General features: G+C 36.1%; 1 protein-coding gene across 12 annotated transcripts in view; it reads right to left on the bottom strand.

Annotated features, from left to right (window-relative positions):
* Window positions 1-1,882: 1,882 nt before the first annotated feature.
* Window positions 1,883-21,856, bottom strand: part of CYRIA (CYFIP related Rac1 interactor A) — a 54,881-nt gene continuing 34,907 nt past the window's right edge. For 4 of the 12 annotated variants that reach the window (XM_021525377.4, XM_085574523.1, XM_085574524.1 and 1 more), the window contains 10 exons: window positions 20,986-21,065; window positions 13,128-13,249; window positions 11,817-11,922; window positions 10,666-10,802; window positions 10,504-10,581; window positions 10,117-10,233; window positions 9,943-10,022; window positions 8,349-8,475; window positions 5,132-5,202; window positions 1,883-4,036 (listed from right to left, as the gene is read on the bottom strand). In XM_021525377.4, coding sequence (XP_021381052.1) covers window positions 3,973-4,036; window positions 5,132-5,202; window positions 8,349-8,475; window positions 9,943-10,022; window positions 10,117-10,233; window positions 10,504-10,581; window positions 10,666-10,802; window positions 11,817-11,922; window positions 13,128-13,249; window positions 20,986-21,055 — 972 coding nt within the window. In that variant the 5' untranslated portion in view covers window positions 21,056-21,065 and the 3' untranslated portion in view covers window positions 1,883-3,972. Of the gene's footprint in view, window positions 4,037-5,131; window positions 5,223-8,348; window positions 8,476-9,942; window positions 10,023-10,116; window positions 10,234-10,503; window positions 10,582-10,665; window positions 10,803-11,816; window positions 11,923-13,127; window positions 13,250-20,718; window positions 20,799-20,985; window positions 21,066-21,856 lie in introns of all 12 variants that reach the window. The other 8 variants (XM_085574521.1, XM_085574522.1, XM_021525376.4 and 5 more) reach the window with 5 other exon arrangements.

Here is a 21,856-nt window from a genome sequence, read left to right as displayed (position 1 = left end):
GGAATACAACCCCAGAGAGATGTGTCCAGGAGAGCTGGCTTACTTTCCAGGACCACCTCCTCCTCCAAGCTCAAGAAAGGTCCTTCCTGACAAGCACAAAACCAAGCAAAGAGGGCATGGCTGGACTTAGGAAAGCCAAGGCCCTTCTGAAATGAAATTTGGTAAAGGACATGAAGGTCAAGAACAAAGGGATTCTGTAGGTATATTAGTAGCAACAGGTAAGCTACAGAAAATGCCTGCCTGATGCTAAATGGGCTATGGGACCTGTGGCAAAAAATACAGAAAAGATCAAGGAATTTAGTGTCCACTCACCTCAGTCTTTTAATGGCAGGATTTGCCTTCAGGAATCCCAGGCTTCTGAAACCAGAAAGTCTGCAGCAAGAAAGACTTTAGGAAGATCAGGGTGGGAATACTTAAGTCAGACCTACACAATCAGTGGGACCTGATGGGGTGTACCTGTGGAGTGAACTGGCTGATGTCTTGTTTATCTTGACTTTAGCAAGGCTTCTGGCCCTGCAACTTCCTCATAAGCAAACTGGTGAACTCTGGATGGGATAAACTGGCAGTGGGGTATACCGAGAACTGGCTGCACTCTAAGCTCAAAGGGGGTATCATCAGAAGCACAAAATGCATCTTGACAGTCACTAGTGGTGCTCCCCTGTGGTTGGTACTGGGATCAATACTATTTAACACCTTCATAAATGACCCAGAGGGTGGGGCAGAATGACCCTCAGGAATTTTGCAGTGGATACAAGACTGGGAGAAGCTGTTAATACACCAGATGGTTGTGCTGCCATTCACAGGGACCTTGACAGGCTGAGAAATGGACATCTGTACTGCTTTGGTTCAGATGTGGCATGAAAACATAATGCTCCATTTCCCAAATGGGAATCTACTGAACTGGCACTGGACAGATAATTTAATATGAAAAATTTATGTCTGACATTGTTTAATTCAGAATAAATGAAAGAATGCAAGCAATTTCATTCATTTATCTCTTACTTCCAGTTCAGATTTAGCTGAAATACAACACAGAAAGCAACACAGAGAGGACTTCTTGTTGGTTTGTAAATTTTAGTAGACATGGAAAATATAAGATGATTTATCTGAGTGATGTGATCTACCAGAGACCAGTAAATGCAATTTCAGAAGCTACCTTTCATGACAGCCATTCAGTAGCAGCAGAAAGCTTAGCAGTCATAAATTCTGTTTCAAACACATTCTATTGTTCAAAGTGGCAAATCTTAGTCTTTCAAATTAATACAACCCTAAAATAGTATTTTCTTCCACCACAAAACTTAGAAAAATTTTTAGGGCTCTTCTGAATCAAACTATTCACACTCATTGATGAGCATCCTGAAGTACTGCCATTATGAGGCTTAAATATTTATCCTACCACAAACATGTACTCTTACATGACAATGAGACAAAATAAGAAACATTGACAAAATGGAGATCAATAACTTTAACCATTAGTCAATATAGATCTTCTTCCGAAAGCTATTCATTTGAATTCATCTTACAATTAAATGAATAATCCTCTGGTTTACAATTAAATCAATAATCCTTATTGATTATAAACACAACCTGAGATGGTCCCCATAGGTCAGGATGACTAATGTGAAGATACAAAAGTCAGAGAAGGGATTCATGACCTCAGCAGTATCAACAATTCCCCTTGGCCATGATGACAAACAAGTACTAATATATGCCAGAAAAACACAAGATTTTTTAAGTGATGTGAAGTTATACTGTTGCAGCACACAAGTGAAACAAGTGCTTTTAGGACACATAAAGGTGAACCTACTATATGATCCAAAACTTTAAATGAAGTATTTCTCAACCTGTTTATGTTGTAACTAAATATAGGGAGTCCCAAAGCTTACTGTACCAAATTTTTTATTATTTCAAACAAACTTCTGTACAAAAACATCAAAGCAGGCCAAGAAATCCCATGACTTCAGAAACAGCACATGACAACTCACAGAATGCTTTAAGGTTTACATTTTTATTATACAAGTGACAAATAGTTTTTCTCTGCAGTATTTAAAGATAAGATTTCATTGTTTGACAAAAAATTGCAGGTAAGGATATGTTAACTTCAGTTACCAAAGCCCAACAGAATGGCCTGTCATCCACCTAATTTACCTAACTGGAAGTGACTATGAACAAAGCAGGATTTTCCCTAACATACATTTTTAAATGTCCCTCCATTAAAAATGGAGCCTGTAAACAGTGGATTTACTACTGTGAAAAAAGTGTGGTCATTGCTTTCAGAAAAAGAAGAAGATCTAATGTGAGTGAGTTCTCTCTCCCTAACAACAACATCACAACTGGCTGCTGCACCTGCAGGGGTGTGACATGAATGCTGGAGATGTGGTTCTGTCCAGTATCAGGACATGCATGACATTGGCACCTGTGGGTTCTGATCAGGACTGACAAACCTCACAGGGGTTGCTCTGCTCAGAAATAAACTCTTACATTAATCCCTACTCCAGAGAACTTGTGGCATTAGTACTGTTTAAGGACTGAGTTCAGTGACGCAGTTTGCCACAGTGCAGCCAAGTTCCAGCAGACCAAATCCATTTTCAAAGTCTTAAGATAAAGTTTTTAGAAGAGATGTGCATGAAAATTCCAGTGAAAGCACACAAACCCTGATTATCTATATGCGGATAAGCAAATACAAATCTAAATCTGTGCACAAGCACTGGAGTTTCCACACATACATGCAAGCAAAGTACACAAAATCAAACACATTTTCAGAACGTGACCTCTGCAAGAATATGTACAGCAAATGCAGACCACCCAGTAGACACACATAACAGAGCACTTTGCTACTTTTGGCAAAGTATTTCTATTCCATTAACTGGAAAATTTAACAGAAAGTAAGAACAAACAACTCAGCAAGGAACTTAACTTCTTGAAGTATCAATCACATCTCAAAAGCCAGTGAAGAGCAGTCAGCTGATAAATATTTCTGTGTTGACTCTGACTCATCTAATGAATAACACTACTAAGAATTTAATGGAGTTCCTAAGAACAGATCAGCTCTTTATTTTAAACCATCCCTAGGTCTGATGTAGCCGATTTGACACCAGGGAAGTTTGCTACAGAAGAGTGTACTAGTTTAGATCAGCCAAAAAATTACTGGCTAGAGCTGTCTGCTAGTTAAAGTTCACTGTGAAATATTTACACTGACAAACCTTTTCCAGTTAAGTCAAGGCATTAGTATTTTTTTTCCTTTCTAAATCTAATAAAATTATACAGAGTTTTCAAAATCTATCAATGATCTTTAACCATATTTTCTATTTATATATACTGCATCTGAAAAAGGATATTAATTTCCTCAGTTGTTGAAAGGTAGGGGTTATACTTAATTAAAAAGGTAAAATTACCTGTTTGAAATACATTTTTGGATGTATTTCAAACACATAATTCATAAAATTAGGTGGATCTCCACTTATTACAGGAAAGACAATGCATTTTATGAGTGATGAACATTCAGTTATTCTCCTATTCATACTAGTTTGACAAGATCCTAAAACTGACCAAAAAACTGTGCACATGTTCTTCAAAACATACCAAATTAATTTTGCTTTCTCTTATATTAACTTTTTTCTTCTTCTTTAAAGTTCCTTTTCTGTGGTACCTTTGACATTTCAGTTTGATTTCCATTTTGTCTTCACTACTACTTCTCTGATAGATAAGGTGTTTAAGGATTAAAATGCACAGATAAACTGTTTTAACTGAAGTATCTAAGTAAAAAAGTATTTTAAAAGTCAAAGATAAAGGCTAGAATAAAAACTTAAGTTGCACTATATAAAGTCAGTCAGGTTATGAACAGATTCATATATTTTAGCAATGTGAAGAAAATGGTTATGTAAATACACACAAGTATTAACATCAAACTGTATTAAATTATGTAAACATACACATCTGTGATCAATACAAACATCTACTTGTCTGTGGACACTACTGCAGCATAGCTCGAATTTGTTTTGAAGTAGATTCATCATTCAGGTGTTTTGTAGTGAACCTAAAAATAACAAGTTAAAACAATAATTTATAAAATGAGCAGAGATAGGAAAAGTCTGACCACTTGAGCATGTTTTTGAAATCAGCACAGTTCAGTTACACAAAGAAGGAATTTACACTTCCTCTACTGATCACTGGAATTAAACTGGCAAGAATCTGGTCCTCTTTATCTTATAAATACCCTATGCAATAAATTATTCCCTGCTAAAAGGTCAAGAACTGTGGCTAAATTCTGTTTGGTATTTGCCTATGACATTGTTGTAATCTTGGGTCAAAATTATCTCTCATTTTTTTCTAGAAAAGAAGCAAAAGACATAAGAAACATGGTAAATACTAAAATCACTTAGGAATCTAGACTGAATTTTGGCATAATCTATGACTCTAAGCAGTCTTCTTATATATTCTGAGAGGACTGAAGAGCTTTAGTGTGGCTTTTTTTCCATTTAAATCCAAGCATTCTCCACTGTTTATGCTAACAGGGAGACTGATTATAACATAAGCTTGAAACACACTTGATACTTGTAGATTTAACTCCACATCAACTTTAGTTCAAAAGACATGATAAGCAAATGTGGAAGTGCAGTTCTCGCTCTATCCAAGCATTCAACAGCTAGAGAACTCAAAACAGCTCTGAAAAACTTGGGTTTGACACCTAACAACATTCTCAGCTTCAGAGAAGTGTCAGACCCCTGTGTGTTTTCCTTCCCAAGACAGCACCATAAACAGGATTGGGATTTAGAATGCTGTTTTCTGGAAGCTGTATAATTTTGCAAGATTAAAAGAAAAAAAAAAGGTTTATTAAGATGGAAGGGAGAAGGGAAGTACTTAAGAGTTTGAGAAATAGAAATCCGACACTTCATTTCTAAAATGTTCTATATAGCAAATATTAGCTAGGATATACTGTTTACAATATTAACAGTTATTGTTTATTCAAGTGAAATTAAATGGGAAGAAATCAGTATAAAAAACCCAAGGTGATAAAGGCAAACTTGAGAGGATAATCTTATTAAATTATTCTTCTAAAGTGAAGAATCTTAAATCTAAAGATACTAGGAGAAAAACAAAGAGGAATTTTTTAGGTCTGAATCCCACATACCTGAGAGCATTCAGAAGTCCTTCCACAGAGTCAGGTGGTTGTTCCTTTAAAACTTTTATGCATCCCTTCATCTGGGAACAGAAGCATGCCACTATTGAACAATAATATATGAATTGCACTAGCTGAAAACAAGGAAAAATTTCACCGTATACAGGTTTCTTACTGAGTGTTAATGCTGCTTTACGTGACACAATAAAAGCATCACAACTTGCTAAAAATTATCTCAAAGTTAAAAACTTCACTTTGGAGAAAACATCTACTACAATAAGTGTTTGCAGAGAGTAAATTATGTATCAAGTGTCTATATTTTAACTTGCACTCTATTTATTCAATTCCAAGTAAAAAATACAAAAATCAAAACTATCTGATAGAAGCTGAAAATGAGAGATTTTGGAAATTCTGTGTCATTGCTGTTAACAATTATAAGAAGAGATGTTTCAACTTCGACTTTTATTTTTATGTTTGCATCCAAAGAAGTAATTTTCAATATTCAGTTTTTAGTTGTAAACCTAACCAGTGACAACTTATGATTTATTTCATAACTAGTGGCTAAAAATTTAACCTAAGAAGTCCATGGTGTTGATTTTAACACCTCACTGAACAAATATCTTTGTGGAGACTGTAAAAAACAGGCTGAAACTTTGTCCATATTTACAAAAGGGGAAATGAAGCAGGGAAAGCAGGAGTAGAATCATTTGACTCATTGTACGGATTCTCTAGCTAGCCAATAGAAACAAGGAATTCTTCTAATCTACTCAGAAGGTATCTTCCCCAGTAGTACTTATTTCTTCCCACTGCTATGAAGACATTGAATCTAGCTACTCAGCAATTAGCCTAGATTAATTCCATCTTATTCAAAATTACAGATAAAGACACAAATGAGTCAAGATTTGAATCCTTTAATTTTCCAAGACACATTGGAGTACTAGATCTACATGTTAGAATTTTCTTTGCAGCTGAAGATTGTCACCGTGCCTTCCAACACACCCCAACAGAAGAGCACCTCTGCTTTACTAAGGAAGCAGATGATGAAACACTTCATTTAAGTCAGAGTCCATTTATGTGCCAGCAAAAATTAGTCAGAAAATGTAGCTCATCATCCTTGACAGGGAGCACTCCAACAAACACTGCTCTCTGCTCAGCTGGCTCACTTCTGCCTGCAAAGTGTAACTAGCCTTGCAAATAACAGATCTGATGAAATTCTAAGGCTAGCACCATGTATTTTGACATTATTTTTCCTTAATTAGAGAAGCTCAAGTCTATGTGCACATCACACAGTACTGGTTTACATGCCCCAGCAGATCTGATCAGACCAAGTCAAAGGGGATAAAAATTCAAACAATTATTTTTCATTTCTGTTAGAGTCAGAATACCTAAAACAAGTTGGATAATGCTGGGGTTTATAATTCTTCCTTTTCTTTCTTTCTCTTGGGGTATTTTTCTCCCATATGTGTTGCTAGGAGACAATAACGACCAGCTACTCAAGATAGACAAAAAAGTTGCCACAGCTCAGGGGAGGACAGCAGAGACTTGGGAGTTTCTCTGGGAAGGGCCGAGACACCAGGAGAACTGGGCTGGGAAAAAGGGGTTGGGTGCAGCACCCAGCTCTCATGGGTTCTCGGCATTCAGAGGGGAGAGAGGCTGCAGTGGCTGTGGGGAGAATTCGTCACCATTGCAGGGTTCCATCTCCTGCTGCCTTTCTTCTTTCTGGGGTTTTTCTTTTGTTTGTTTTTGCTGCCATTGTTATTGTTTGTTTGCCTTGTTATACACACTAGTAAAGAACTGTTACTCCATTTCCCATGTCTTTGCCTTGCACTTGATTTCAAAGTTATAATAATTCAGAGGCAGGGGGTCATATTTTCCAGTCTAAGGGAAGTTCCCTCCTTCCTTGGCAGACACCTGTCTTGCAAACGAAGACAAATGCCTAAGCTAGGAGACTGTCATTAATAGCTTAAAATACAGTCTCCTGTCTTGAAAGAGTAAGGAAATGGTAATATATTCCACTGCCCCTGAAATTCTCTTGAAACAGCTTGAATGGCTGAAGTGAATAGTTTGGAGAAAAGAATTGTTTACCACAGCAAAACAAACTCATCATCTGAAACAGTAGGAGATTTTTTTGAATTACAAAAAAAATCACTCGGTTAATTGCGCAAATCAAGATTTGGGACCATGTACTTGTTTTTCAAAACTGAGTTGTACATCTCCTGCCTCCCATTTACACCTACGTAACTTTCCTGTTAGATGACAGGGCTTTAGGATAAATGTGAGAAACAAAGTACACACAATGTACATTTGGTCCTATCAGAATTTCATTTGTGCTGCTTCTGTAGGCAAGAGACTGAACCAGCATTCAAGAAATCGGCATTCAAGTCCCAGGCTCTATCTGCTTCATGACCTTGAGCAAATCTATTCACCTCTGTGACAAATCTTTCTCTCTGTAGACAGTCAAAGAGGAGACGTGGCAAAATTCTGGTATCCACAGATGCAAAATGCTAAGGAAGACCCAGTGTCATGGAGGGCAATAATATATGGTTTTTTCCTTCTCTTTTGAAGAAATCTCTCTTGTAAAGGGAAAGACTTGGTATCCTTTTCATTATTAACAGCTTATTTCTGCTGAAACAAGTGGTGTGTGAGATTTAGGTTTGTAAAAACATGTAGGAAAAACAAGAGTACTCTTTTAATGTGTGCTTGCAATTTCTCAAATGGAAAAATAAGATTGATTTCTCTGTGACTCGCCATGCCAAAGATAAAACAGAAGGATCATTATCAACATTACAACAGTAACATTTCAGTTCTGTTACTTCAGATCTCAGACAAAGCAGAGACAACATCGAACATCTACTTATTTAAAAGAGAACTATTGCCAAGATGAGTATTTCAGCATTGATACATTACATGATTTAAAAAAAAAATATGACCATAGAACATATTCCAGGCTAAGTGTAATATAGAATTATTTTAGCCTAACTGTTCAGTCAGCAAAAAATCAGAGGTAACTAAGAAAAAGTATTATCTGCGTCTGGAAGAAAATAAAAAAGCTGGTCCTTATTTTCTTTTCAAAAAACCTGATGTTTTAAAGAGCGCAGGTTAAGACAAAGTCTAAATTGCCATTCAAAAACAATTAAAATTATTTATACCAAGCCATAGCTTGCACTGAAAAAGAGTTGCACACTAGTACTCTCAAACCTACAGAGTATTAAAGAAAGGCTTCTCTTACATCAATCTTTGATGTCTTTGAGAAAGCTCCCACAGGATGAACGTGATCGTACAGAATAATAACTCCCACCATTACTCGCATGCAGAACATAAGGGTCTCTTCACTGGTGAATCTACTCCTGTACTCTCTGGAAAACAGAACAAAAGAAATAAACATTCTAGACCTTTTACTAAACAATTTTAAAAACTAGACTGGGAGTCCGTGAAATCTGAACCAAAAGTATATTTTAAGGTTGCAGATGCAGATTAGTAAGGATTTGAGTATCTGTGAATTCTGCAAGCCTGTGCCAATTTACAAGAATGGTTAGAGAGCACACAGATGTAAACCTCTCATCATACCCAGGCAGAGTTGAGATCCTCAAAATGTATGTGATGATGGCTTCATAGACAACTTAATGAAATATGATGGAGACTGATCTGAAACACTTCAGTTTAATTTCAGATACACCATATGCTGGGACCTCAAAGGAAAGCTACTGTTTTTGCTTAAATTCCTACTTTGGAATAGTTCAGTGGGATCTAAGTTCAGCAGCTACGAAGTTCAGGGCTTCACCAAGGTGGATTGTAACAGAAGTATGCTCTCTCTGTCTCTCCCTCTGTGTATTGTAGTAACACTCAGCCTACAGTAACTTCAACTTTTATTCTTCCACAGTATTTTAACATGAACAGACTTAAAGGTTACAGAAATTTTGGCATGAAAATGCTTGATTATCCCACAATTAGAATTAAATATCAGATAACAATCTAGATGACTCACAGCTTTTTTCTCTTTTCCAAAAAATGAGCTGACTCGTAAGGCTACTTTTTCAATTACTACTTCTATGATGCCTCAGGATTGTGAGATGAGTCCCACCCCTACAGACACTTCTTCAGAATTTTTATGAACAAATACAAACCTCAGGAATTCTACCCTTTACATGGCTCCATGAACAAATGACTCATAGGCAGAAAGACTACCTTGGCTCTATTTTACATGGGTTTTCCAGTCAAAGAGACATCTAACCTAAAATACACTCCACTAAATGCATAGCAAAATAATAATGAAGAACCCCACTGGCTGTTATTATCTACATTAACAGATATAAACACAATTGTACAGCTGAATACACTTGTATAAATAATTTTTTTCGTAGCTGATCAGCTGAAGGTGATTTTTTTGTATCTAGAATGAGATGGCTGCATCCAAAAAAAGATCTCCTTAAATGAGCCAAAGTCTTGCCCTCTGTGTGCTAATAATTGAGCAGCAAAGGCAAGCAGGAGGCAGCAGTCAGCCTTTAGCCCTGGTTAGACGAGACACAGACACTGAAGCCTGCAAGTGTATAAGATTATTACATTCGTATTTTAACCTTTCGTTGAAATGCAGACTGACCATGTAAGCGCTCCCCAACAGAACACTGACTCATGAAAGATATCATAAGGTGGTTAGAAAGGGAGGCAAGGCTTTCTAACACCAGGTCATGCTTTTTATATAAGAGAAGTAACAACTTAAGGCATAGATACAGGAATTCACTTGGAAAAAAAAGTGTTACCCCAGGTGGTTAATTGAAATATAAGTACTGTCATACAAACCCCTCAAGATTTAAGATAAAACTTACGGTGTTTCCAACATGACTTTACATACACTGGCCATAGTACTTAGACAGTCTGTTGTATTTTCAATTGGCAACGTTTTGTTCTGAAACGGTAAGAAAAAGGCAGTGTTCAGTAAACTATCTTGTAAAATTAAAATCAAGAATGTCTATGTTAGACCTTTCTTCCCCTTTACATACTTCTGATACAAAATGTGTCGTTGCATTACTGAGGGTTTTCAGCATTGGTGTGGCCTCTGCATAGAACAGGGACATCCTATTGGCCATTTCATTGTTTACTTCATTCTCAATGTCTAGCTGATGAAAACAGAAGAAAAATAGTCAGAAAAGCTCTTTAAAATCTTGCCAGCAGCAAGAAAAAGATGCAGTACATGCTCATGTCAGAAAGCAGATTGTTGCTTTAACAGTCCTCTCTAATCACTTCATCCTGACTGCTGATTAACTCTCAGTATGAGAGAACATGACAGCTACTAAATCAAAACCAAAAACTTTACCAAAAATGGCATAAATGCATCCTGATAAATAAATACCTCACTGTGTGCAGCACATCAGAGTTTATTTACTTACATGCATGTTGTTTATTCTGTTGCGACTTATTGTCCGCCTGTAATAACTGAAGTCATTCTGAATCGCTGGGTTTCTCATCTTCCAGGAAGAGAGACAGGAAATAATCAGTTTTGGTTCAAAATATACAGCAACAATCAACATGTATTGAAAGAGTTTATTAACCTTAAGTTCATCAAAACGAAGAGTAAAATGTAAGATTTCTGCAAACTCTTTTGCTAGAGCCTGTTCCCGTTCCAGGTGCTGAGTAGGAGTGTAGGGAGGGCATGTCAAGGATTCCAGTAAACTCTGCAGGGCTTTCTCTGAATAAAAATCAAAAGCACAAATTGTAGTCAGTGCACACAAAGTTTTAACTACATAGCTAAAAATACTGCATTTGAAGGAAAGAAACCCTCCAAACATGCTGAGCCCTAAACAAATTTTTTCTTACTATTCTGAAGTGAGAAGCATTAATTAAAGACACCTGCCTCTTCAGGCTCTGCCATTTTCTCTCTATTTTGTATCATAGAATTCTTTTCCATTTTTGTCACCCTTTATCCTGGATCCTTATCAAAAATTCTAGAGGAGGCATTTTTCTTGCTTTCAGATATTCAACACTTTCATCTTCCTCTATTAGCCATCAGCTCAGTATAGAGATTATTCTGGCATCTCTGTTACTAAAAGTGTACTCTTAGGCACTGATAGCAATATAAATCAGCTTCTGTGCCTGTAATTACTAGCATAATCCAAAAAGTGAAAGACATAGTTAGAAGATGTTGCAGAAGAAACCCCTTGCACTTGGAGCCCTCTCACTTCATACATATAATTGCATTCCAGAGTCCTAATTCAAAGAGTAACCACATCACATTTTGTGTTTGTTGGGATGTGAAGTCAGTGTACAACACATCCAACTTTGGATTTTCACCCTGTGAGAGAGTTTATTGATACACTTTCCTCATTATCACTGCCTTAAAAAAAAAAATCTCAAAGTATTACTAGCTTACAATCCTTTTAAAGCTCCAGGGGATTCAAATTACAAAAAATAACATGGACCAGAAAAGTGCAGAAACATGGCAGGAAATACAGAAAAACTTTGTAGTTTTTTATTATGTAGTTTTTTGCCTGTATGCTTTTTAGGTAATACAGACAAACTAACAAGCATGAAATTAAGATTAAAGAGACAATTTGATAAATGCAATTGCAGTTAAATGTCCATTGATATCAAACAGAAATAATATTAACTCTAAAATGCTTTAGAAGTTTGTGGAAAGACAGAACTTCCTCTTTCATTATATATAAAAAAGCCTATAAAACAGAAATATTAAAACAGGGCTCACCTAATCTGAGTGAAAATTCATAAAAGCGCTTTAGCCTTACAACCAGGGGACAGACTGAATTCCATGCTTTTTCTTGCAGCTGAATATCATTGGGATTTTGTATTGCCTGAAATGAAAATATTACTGTAAAGACCTGTGATAAATAAATAACAAGAGAGAAGTGGTTTGGATTTTTCCTATATTATTTTAAAAAGATTGCAAAACATAGAAGAATTCAGAGAAGTTACATTGCATAGGATTCAAAAAAATACCATGTTTTCCACTTTCCCTCTGCCCCTGTAACGTACTGTTTCAAAATCATTCATTACGGTGAACCACAGACATATAGAAATATGTTCTAGCATATTCTTTTGGGAGCAAAACTATTGTAAAAGTATCAGGTAAAACTTTTTATGTGACTACTGGTTGCAAAAGTAGCCTTTTTTTTGGGTTTTAATGCTTTTGAAAAGCTCAACATGTTGAGGTTTTTAAGTAAACAACACCTCACACTAGGAGTATCTACAAATCTGATCACCTGAGGAAAATACTAAGTTACAGTTTAGAAGTGTACTTCAGGACCAGTTTCAGAGAGTAAGATTCCTCTGAAGTGGATGTGAAGTTATAATTCATTATTCCACTTACAGAATAGAACAACTATCTGTATCATGTTGTTATTGGACACGAAATGAGTACAGAGAAGCTTGGTGAGCTCATGAGAGAACAAGAGCTAATTTTATTTCTGACTTCACAATATATAGAATTCTAAAAGTGACAGTGGATTGGAGGATGAATTTCCTACCTCTCCAACCCCATGGCCACCCAACAGTCTATCAATTCTCTCCTCCCACAAAGAAGAATGCAAAATAATAATTATTTACATAAACAGTGCGTGAGAACTCCAGTAGAAATATGTAAACATTATCAGAAAGCTAAAGAAGTTTTATTAGAACTTTAAAACTTGTGAAAGAACTATAAAAGAAAACAGTTTTAAAAATCAGGGCAACAGTATCATGTATTTCTGACACTTGAATATTACTTCTGCCATGAGATACATGAAACAAGGTACATGAAATGGTGTTTCTTAAAGTGAAAAATAGTAACTAATCACGAACAGAAAACCTGAAAGAAGTTCCAACAGCCATCCATCATGTAATGATTTCAAGCTAGAGCTTTATACTGAATGTTATTCATAATCTGTTATGTATTTTATAAATACATTTTAAGGAGATTTTCACTTGAGTTCATAGAATGTGCTTGGATAAAGACCAGAAGCAAGGAATACATCGAGTTTTGCTGATTTTGCTTCCAAAGAACTGTCATTAATAAACATACATCTCTAATTTCTTGTCCAGCTCCTTTGTAAGCCTGAAGGTCTGCAAGCATGCTTTCTGAGTCCTGTAAAACTGCACTGATCTGGTTCCAGACCTCCCTTTCTCCATCCGTGGGCTGTGCATCTAAGAAGGAGAAATGCAAAATGGACTAAGTCAAAAGGAAGCTGAAGTACAAGTGGCAAGATTACTCAGTTCTATTTAACAATACCATATCCAGCCTGAGTATGTGTAACCATTCTAAACTATTTTTTTTCCAAATATACAATTATACTGCCATTCTGCTAACATCCAATCTTCTGCTTTTTATAGCAAGAAAGGAAAAACAGTAGTTTTTGTATGCTCTGGCTTATAATGCCTCTTCTCATAATGCAACATTTTAAAGAGCAGCAGTATCATAAAGCAATGTTATTAGAAAATAGGATAATGCATCAGTTCCTCTCTTTCACGAGCTCCATGGCTCAATTACAAAGAATTGCTCACTTTTCTTGCAGCCTGGGGATAAAATCAGGCCATTCAATGGATGGAGCAGTGGGATATTGCTCCACTTTGACTTTCCTCCAGGTTTCCTTAACCAGGGCAATTTATTTCTCCTTTTGTAAAACAGACACAATACTATTAAAATAAGTTTTTTCTTATGTATGTCAGGGATCATTCCTGCCACTAAAATAAATCCAGCTCTGCCATTTATCAGTCTTCAGGATATGAGTGACCTGTAGACCTTTACTGTTCAGAGAAATGACATTTGAAAGTAGATCAATTTTCCTATTCAAATCTCCTCCTATGGGATTTACACAGCACTGTGACACCAGGGAGTGATGTTATCCCCAGAACACTGACACATTTGACAAGGTAGAGATCTTCTGTCTACTTTTGCTTTAAAACATAAAGATGACAGGCATTGACCAAAGATGGGATGACCTACATATGGGATTGCAGTCTATATATGAAGGAACAATGACATCTCTACAGAGACACAACTGTTTCTTCCCTTAGATTTGTATTAGCTTGTAAAGACAGAATGTTAATTTTTATGAAAGAAAATACCTTGAAACTGAATCTTAGAACTTAAAGATTATTTGCTTGAATTTAAAGCAGTGAGGTAACTTCAGTTCAAAACTCATCAATTAGGATGAGCTACTGCACTCATCTCTACATTAATAGACAAGAAATATTAAAAACACTTATTCTATTTAGTTGTCTCAATCTCGTTAAGAAAAGTTATAGTTTTCTACCCATGAATCAGTATGGGATTAATTTACACAGTCCCCATTAGGAACAAATTGGTTCACACTGGAGTATATGGAAAACAGGCATTCTCTCCATGATGTTTCAGGTTAGGATAATTTGTTTAAATGTATGAAGTTACTTATGGACCTTGCACAAACAGGACACAAAAGTAAATGAGATTTACATGTCTGTAGCTTCAAAGCAACTCGTAGTTAAAACTCTTCCCATTTTCCTATGGCACCATAAGTTCCATTGAGACTGGGCACATATTACTGATTGGACTTTCCTTTTTTCTGGAAGTTTTCCTTTCTCTTATTTAAGAAATGAAAATAAATATAAACTGGGCTTACTTAGCTGGATTTTATAAACAAAATATTTCATATAACTTAAAAATTCCACTATCCTTCAAAAAGTGAGGGAAAGGAGCACCAAAGGGAAAATCTCCCCACAGGAAAATCCCATCTGGGACATGGCTGTTGAACTGACCTATCAGACACTTTAAATTTACAGTGTTCCAGACTGGTTTTTTCCTCAAGCTGCAAGAAATCCCAGAATTTGCCATCTTGTGATAAACAAGCAAAACAGAAAACTCTTCTGACATTAATGGAATGCAGTGATCCTGAGAAATAGTTATATACCATACAACAACAGAGCAGGGGAAGGTGGGAGTCACATAAAAATCAATATCTATATTTTATTAGTCAAGATAATAAAAATAACATTTCAGTCAATACTAACACAAAAGAGAATAAATAACTTGTTAGTAAAGTTTATTAATGTAGAATTTGCATGTGCAGGTCACCTGAAGCACCTTGTTTAACCTTGTTGGTTAACAAGGTACTTCTATGTTAATTTTTACAATTTATTTGTTTTAAAAGTACTAGTGCTAAATGTTATACATTGCCCAGAACTTTGGGACTTCAAAAAGGCCTTTAGTAACACCCTTTATTGTAAGTCTTTTTCAAAAGTTCCCAATTTATCTTTTGGAAGTTGGTGGAAGGAGGAATATTTGAAACTCATTGAACTTTCTGTAGTATCCCAGCACCTGGAGACAAGAGTAGGAGCAAGAGGCAGGTAGGTGTGTGGAAGAGGGAAAAAAAGGGAAGGGAGAGGAAGAGGGCTGCAAAGGCTCCAGAGCAACAGGCTTAGGTTGCACTTGCAGAAGTGTTTTGTATTTACGTTGGAAGCATTTAGCTTAAAAAGAAAAATAGGGAGAATGATTCAGGTTTCTTTTCTTTTAAAAAAACCCATGCATTTATTTATGAAATAGAAGTTATGTAAACAAATGTTCTGATAAGACCATGGCCATTTTTCAAAAGGGATTTTACAAGAAGATCCTGCCAAAAATGGTCAGCTGAAATGGATCAATTTGAAAATAATTTCACCTTACTGTCAACAACAATAATAATAATAGCAGCAACAACTGAAAGGAATTGAGACTTCTTTATGGCAGATTTTGACTTTTAGAACTGGCTTGCTATTTCAACAAAACCAAAGCTTGTTTCTCTGCTCTGAATTAAATGCGAGTCCTGAACTATGGTGTGGAATCAGTGGCTGGCTGTGCTCATGTCTTATCCCCACACCACCAGAGAACCAACACGTGCTTCAGGAACCTGAGCCCATTTATAAATGAAACCACTTCCACTGGCCAACCCAGGGTGAATGCAAGCCTGCTCAGTAACAAGTTACCATAGTGGCCAGACTCACTGCATTTCAAGGCTGAGTTTTTAGAATGCTCATGATTAGCAATCATAGTATTCTGTCTTTAATAAGACAAAATAGAGTATCCTTTCACTTCCTTTGGACAAATGTTTCTAATGTGAACCCTAAACCAAACAACTACATGAATTCTGTTTCAAATTAATGCAAGCGTCAGATGAGGCTTGGATATCCCATATACAGATTCTACCAGCAAAATGTGAAAATTTTAGCTCTGGAAAGAAATACACTTCCTCTGGCTCCATCTGAAATAACCAGACCATGGTAATTCATCCATTTCATGAACACATGCTCTCTTTCACATTTACACATGGCCTATGCCATGTTTTGGATACAACTTCAGACTTTACAAAGAACAAGAGGAAACCTGGACCCACTACAGCTCATTTGTGGATGCATTAAGAATTTCAGGTGAATGGTGGGGCGTGAAAGTAGGGTCGTCATTATTTTCTTAGCAAAATACTTGTCATTTGTTTCAGAAAATTCTCCTAGCAGTGTGAGGTATCTACCTCATCCTTCACCAAATGTGCATTAGAAACAAATATAGAAACTTCTAGGTAGGTAAAGCATTAGTATTCATAGAATAAGATTAAATACAGAAAGGATATGGTGCCTTTACCAATACCAAATGAAGTGCAAAAACACTTCAGTAATTAATTTTAATGAATAAAGAACAGTACTATGAAGAGTACTAAGAACAGGACTACAAGAAGAACTTCCAACTCACACACCCTTTCTGAATCTGAAATGCAGACCAAAAGCTGAGAACTTTATTCAACCCTTAGGTGGTTAAGAAGATTCCCACTGAGGCTGGTTAGCTCTTCCATTTCAGTGCATGTAGAAACATAAAAATACCATGCCCTTGTGACCTTCACAGCATAGCAAAATAAAGTGAGTTAAACAAGAGCTTTCATGGGTTCTGCTTTCAGCTTTTCTTGTCATGCCCACTGCTGAACATGGCAAATAACCTCAGCCAGCAAGTTAGAGAGCAGTACACATATTTAACTGCATAATGCTAAAGTCCTATTTCAGATTTGTCACCATGACAATGATTTTTTTCCATGCCAATCTGGGACAAAATTAAAACAAAAGCTCAGAAATGAGCAAGGCATTATAATAACAGTGAGTAATGCACTTTAGAGGGTACCAGAACCTGCTACACTCCATACAATAATGAATCCCCAGTACTGGATAGAAAGAGTACCCTATCGAGGCTAAAAAATAACTTCCAGGTTAAAAATAACTTCATTCTTTCTAAGCTAGCTAGAATAAAGTGAAGTTCACAAAATTGTTAATACTGGCTCCAGGCAGGATGCTGTGCCAGGGAGATCAGTGCCCAGCTTCAGCTCTGTGGTGGACAGGGAATGCACACACAACACCTCTCTGGCTCAGAGCACTCCACAGCTCAGGAACTGAGTGCAACTCCCACAGGCTGGGTGCAAATTATACCCCCAGCCTTGCTGCCTGTGCAGCAAGGGTATTAATTAATGACCTATTATGTGAAAAGTGGGCAGTTGCTCTGCTGCCAGACATGTTCTAATAATAGACCCTTTTAATTGTGAATGAATAATAACTGAAATTTCATGAATCTGTCTGTGGGGGAAATCCTAGAAAATAAGATTCTTGGAGGGGATGAGAGAGATTTAACTAAGATCAAGTGAAATCCAACTAGCTAACATTAAAAAAAAATGAACCTACTCTGCTCACATTAAGGTTAGAAACAGATAAAAAGAATTTGAGGAGAGGATGGGACTGTGGGTGCCACTTAAGGACATCTCTGAATAATCTATAAGCTTTAGTCTTTTAGCTTCAAGTTAAATTGTTGCCTCTTTCAAATTATTTCCAAGAATTCATGTGGAATTATTTGTTTACTTTGCCTGAAAAAGGCAGCAGTGGTTTAACAATAGATTTTCTGCAAAAAAAGAGGAATTTTAAGATGATACAGATAGAGCTCAATAACCCAGAATTAACTGATCTGCAACTAATTTAAATAAGGCCAACATTCAACATCTGAACAGTTCTTGAACTGACAAAACTGACAAATCCATTTCAAGAGAATTTAATGTGGAATCCTGAAATCTACAGATTCTCAAGACTTGCCACTTTCAAGACTTGCCAGGCACTCACTTTTCCTAGCACTATTTTCAAGCAGAATGCCAAGAAGGAATTAAGGTAAACTAAATGATATATAATCAGACCAAAAGGTAGCAGCTTGATTAAAAATACTCCCATCAAGATTCAAGTGTAAAACAGCAAAATGTTGCATTTTCTAATAAGGATGAATTTTTTTCTATTTAAACCTTTCAGTAGACCTTAAAAAAGAGTAATTTGGCAGAATGCATTAAGTCTGCAACACCCCTTTAAAGAAAAGACCCTTCCACCTGCATGGAGAATGTTATTCTCCACACAGACCCAGCATAACTGCCCAACTCTAAAATATTTACTGGGGGGCAAACAGAACTACTTTTGCTACACAGCATTAACAGAAATTAATGCTGGATTCAAGTTTTTTCAAGTATGACCATGGAGTTACAAAACTGAGTTTCCAGTTTGAATTGAAGAATAATGTTAGGTGTCAAAAAGAATTGCAACTGACAATGTGGACACCTGCATGAAAGTAGGGGAAAAGAGATGATGTCAAACGATTTTGTCTTTTTCGTTTTTTTTGTAGCCAGATAATGAAAAAGCCCACAGAAAATAAGAAGCAAGATGCTGATGCAAACAATGAATACAGCAAACACATCAGCTCAGCACACCCATCACTCTCTGAATGCCCAACTGCAGTGACCATGTTCGCCCATGAGCTCGACTGACAGCTCAGGCCACAGAGAGCCACATGTCCAGCCCACACCAGACTCTGACCCATGTCCACTCACTCAGAGTGTCCCTTTCCACTGTATGATGGCCAGCTACAGGAGACCAAAGCACAAAACCATAGCCGTTCAAATTTTTTAGTCACATCCTTTGAGCCAATACAGATTTTGTGCCACTAAAAACCTCTGGGAATGTATTTAATGAGAAAATCTTTTAAATTTTCACTTACAAGCACAAAATTCTCTCAGATTTGGAGAAGACAGTTTTGTTCTTCTCCAGGTAGGTGTGCCTGACTAGTGTGCCCTAACCACTGGCACCTCCTATGGGAGAGGGTACTTAATTCAGTTCTTGGCCACGTGCTTTTGGAAAGAAAAACAACCTTCACTGCCAAGGCAACAAATTTGGTATTTCCCCCTCTCACCAAGGCTCCCCACTGCCAGAGCACCTGTTTCCTGCCAAGCCTGCAGCCTGGGTCAGGAACGCTTTCTTGCCAACAAGGACACAATGGGGCTGATTAAACCTGTAAGCTCAGAACAGCTGAAAGCTTTCACAATAACCTGGCAAAGCCACAGAGCACTGCCAAGGCCCTCAAAAGTTTGGTAGAAAAAAATTAAGTGTTGGTTTGGATAGAGGTTTGACATCCTGGGATGACAACACAGTTTCCAAATCATATAAACAGAGAAGAAAGGATAGATATATGGCTCCTCCTAAACCCAAACTAACCAATTAACCTTTTTTTTGTATTTTAAAACTGGTTTTTCATTATTAGGTAATTAAGCTCTAGATGAGAAAATTAAGGTATGTGCACAGTTCCAGTCATCCATTCTAGCTCTCATCTAAGAATGCATGTTTGAACAATTTCATCAGATTTAAATATGTATTTAAATTACTTTTTGAAGCAGTGCTTCTGAATGTACACAGACATACACACTCGTAACATGTCAGTTACTTATTTCAGAAAATAATTCATAAATAAATTATTAAAAAACAAAATTACTTCAAGATGACAAAATATGTGTCTAATAATCTGAAATGCTCTTTTAAACCATGCTACAAAAGGAAAGTATTTTAAAACCACTACATTTTCTCAAAACTTTTTGGTTAGCTTTTGGTATTTTTTTTAGAACAGAGGTATTAAGAGAGAAAACGTCACACACTGTTAGTGTTTCAAATAAAATATTTCACGTATGTAGTGAAGACATTAAAACAATATTAAAGGATTTGGTGATAGTGTCTAGAAGTAGACGCAAGGGAACTGTATTCAGCAAAAGTGAAAACTGCTTTGGATCAAATATAGATGTGACAAGAAAACTGGAATAGGAAACACTGTTCTGCAACTGATAACCATGCAATTTAGAGAGATGCAATCAAGCACTACTTTGACCATTTCACTACTTTTTAGACTATAAACCCAGCTAAATCATCACCAGACCAAGCAAAAATAGTTCCACCTCCACTACTTTTTTTCTCAGCTTTTTATTTTCAATATGTATTTCCATTCAAGGAAGACTCATAATTTTTTTTTTAACCCTGATTTGTTAAAGAAAGCTGAGGTTGAGTCAATTCATATGTAGGTTTAAAAATGGCTCAGAAATGTTTTGAATTTAATTCAAGATAGGATTTTACTTGCATAACTACTTCTCTGCCCTTTTCTCTGCTCAGAATGAAGTAATTTTGTATGGTTTTATAAATATCAGAAAGTAATATTCTACTGAAGTGTAATTTGATTTGTTTGCAAATCCCTTTTGAATTGCTTTATGATGCATAAGCACATGCAGTTTATTAAGAAATAATAAGCAAAGAAGGCAAGCCAGGCAAGAAGCTTTGCTCACTTTCAAAGTCAAGGAAAAAATTTGGCCCCTGATCAAGCTCTGTGCAAGTGAGAACTTTTAAAAGATTTCCCATTTGGTTCCTGAAAAATAGAAAAGGAAGAGAAAAGGAGTCCTGAGTGAACAAATTATTTTAGAGACAAGGACTTGGACAGATTGGTTGTGCTGGAAAATACACACTGTAAGCAATCAGATTTTAAAAGTTTTCCTCAATTTGCTGCTAAGTCAAGGAAAAGATTTTCTCATTGCCTTGTAATTGTTTGAACTTACTTTCAAAATCCAGGAAAAAATGTGGATAGTTTTCAATTTCCCTGGTAAGGACCTTAAGAAGATTACCCATCCCAGCAAACCTAGTAAATGCAACAAAATCATAAACAGTTATACACATTAATTCAGAATACTACAGCTAAGAGCTTGACACAGTCTGCATCATATATTCAACATTTTGGCAAGTTCTGGACCATGAGAAATATTTGATGGTCAATTCTGTGACATTTACGCAGAAAGAGGAAGACTTCAGATAAACACAGAAATAATTCTGTTCAAAAAATTAGAATTTAAACATCAGGACAACGTCCCAGTGTATAAACAGACATTTATGAATTTATTCACTTAGCAAGAGAAATAAACTCAGAGCTATATCTTTAATTTGTTAATTCTCTAAATTGCTGGACTACAGATTACTTAATACCATTTCCAATTAAAAACTGACATCTTAACACTTGTCTTAGATCTTCAGAAAAAATCCATGTCATTTTAAGAAAATAACTCACTACAAGGGAAAAAATCTAGTTGTTTCTAACCAGTAAGACTTATAAACTTATAATAAGATTCTATAAAATTCTATCAGAAAGGACAGCTAAAAAGCTTTTTAGCTTTTAAAAGTGTATATATGCATTAAAAACAAAAAAAAAAAAAGAGAAAGAATAAAAAGGGGAGGTTTGAATCCTATTTTCCTATTTTTACCTGTTATTCCTATGTTTTATCATCTTGGAATTTTCTGCATTTCAAGTTATGAACAAGTCTCAAAAGCCAAAGTGACCAGTCTCAAAAAAGCAAGTCTCAACAGAAGATAAAAAGGAAAGAGATTTGAAAAAAGGTTTTTTGCCAGTGTAGTCTTTAGGAAGGTAAATTATTCTAA

Source organism: Lonchura striata, chromosome 3, assembly GCF_050655825.1.
Source record: "Lonchura striata isolate lonStrDom1 chromosome 3, ASM5065582v1, whole genome shotgun sequence".
In the NCBI taxonomy this organism is placed as follows: domain Eukaryota; kingdom Metazoa; phylum Chordata; class Aves; order Passeriformes; family Estrildidae; genus Lonchura; species Lonchura striata.
This window is presented reverse-complemented; position numbering and strand designations above follow the sequence as displayed.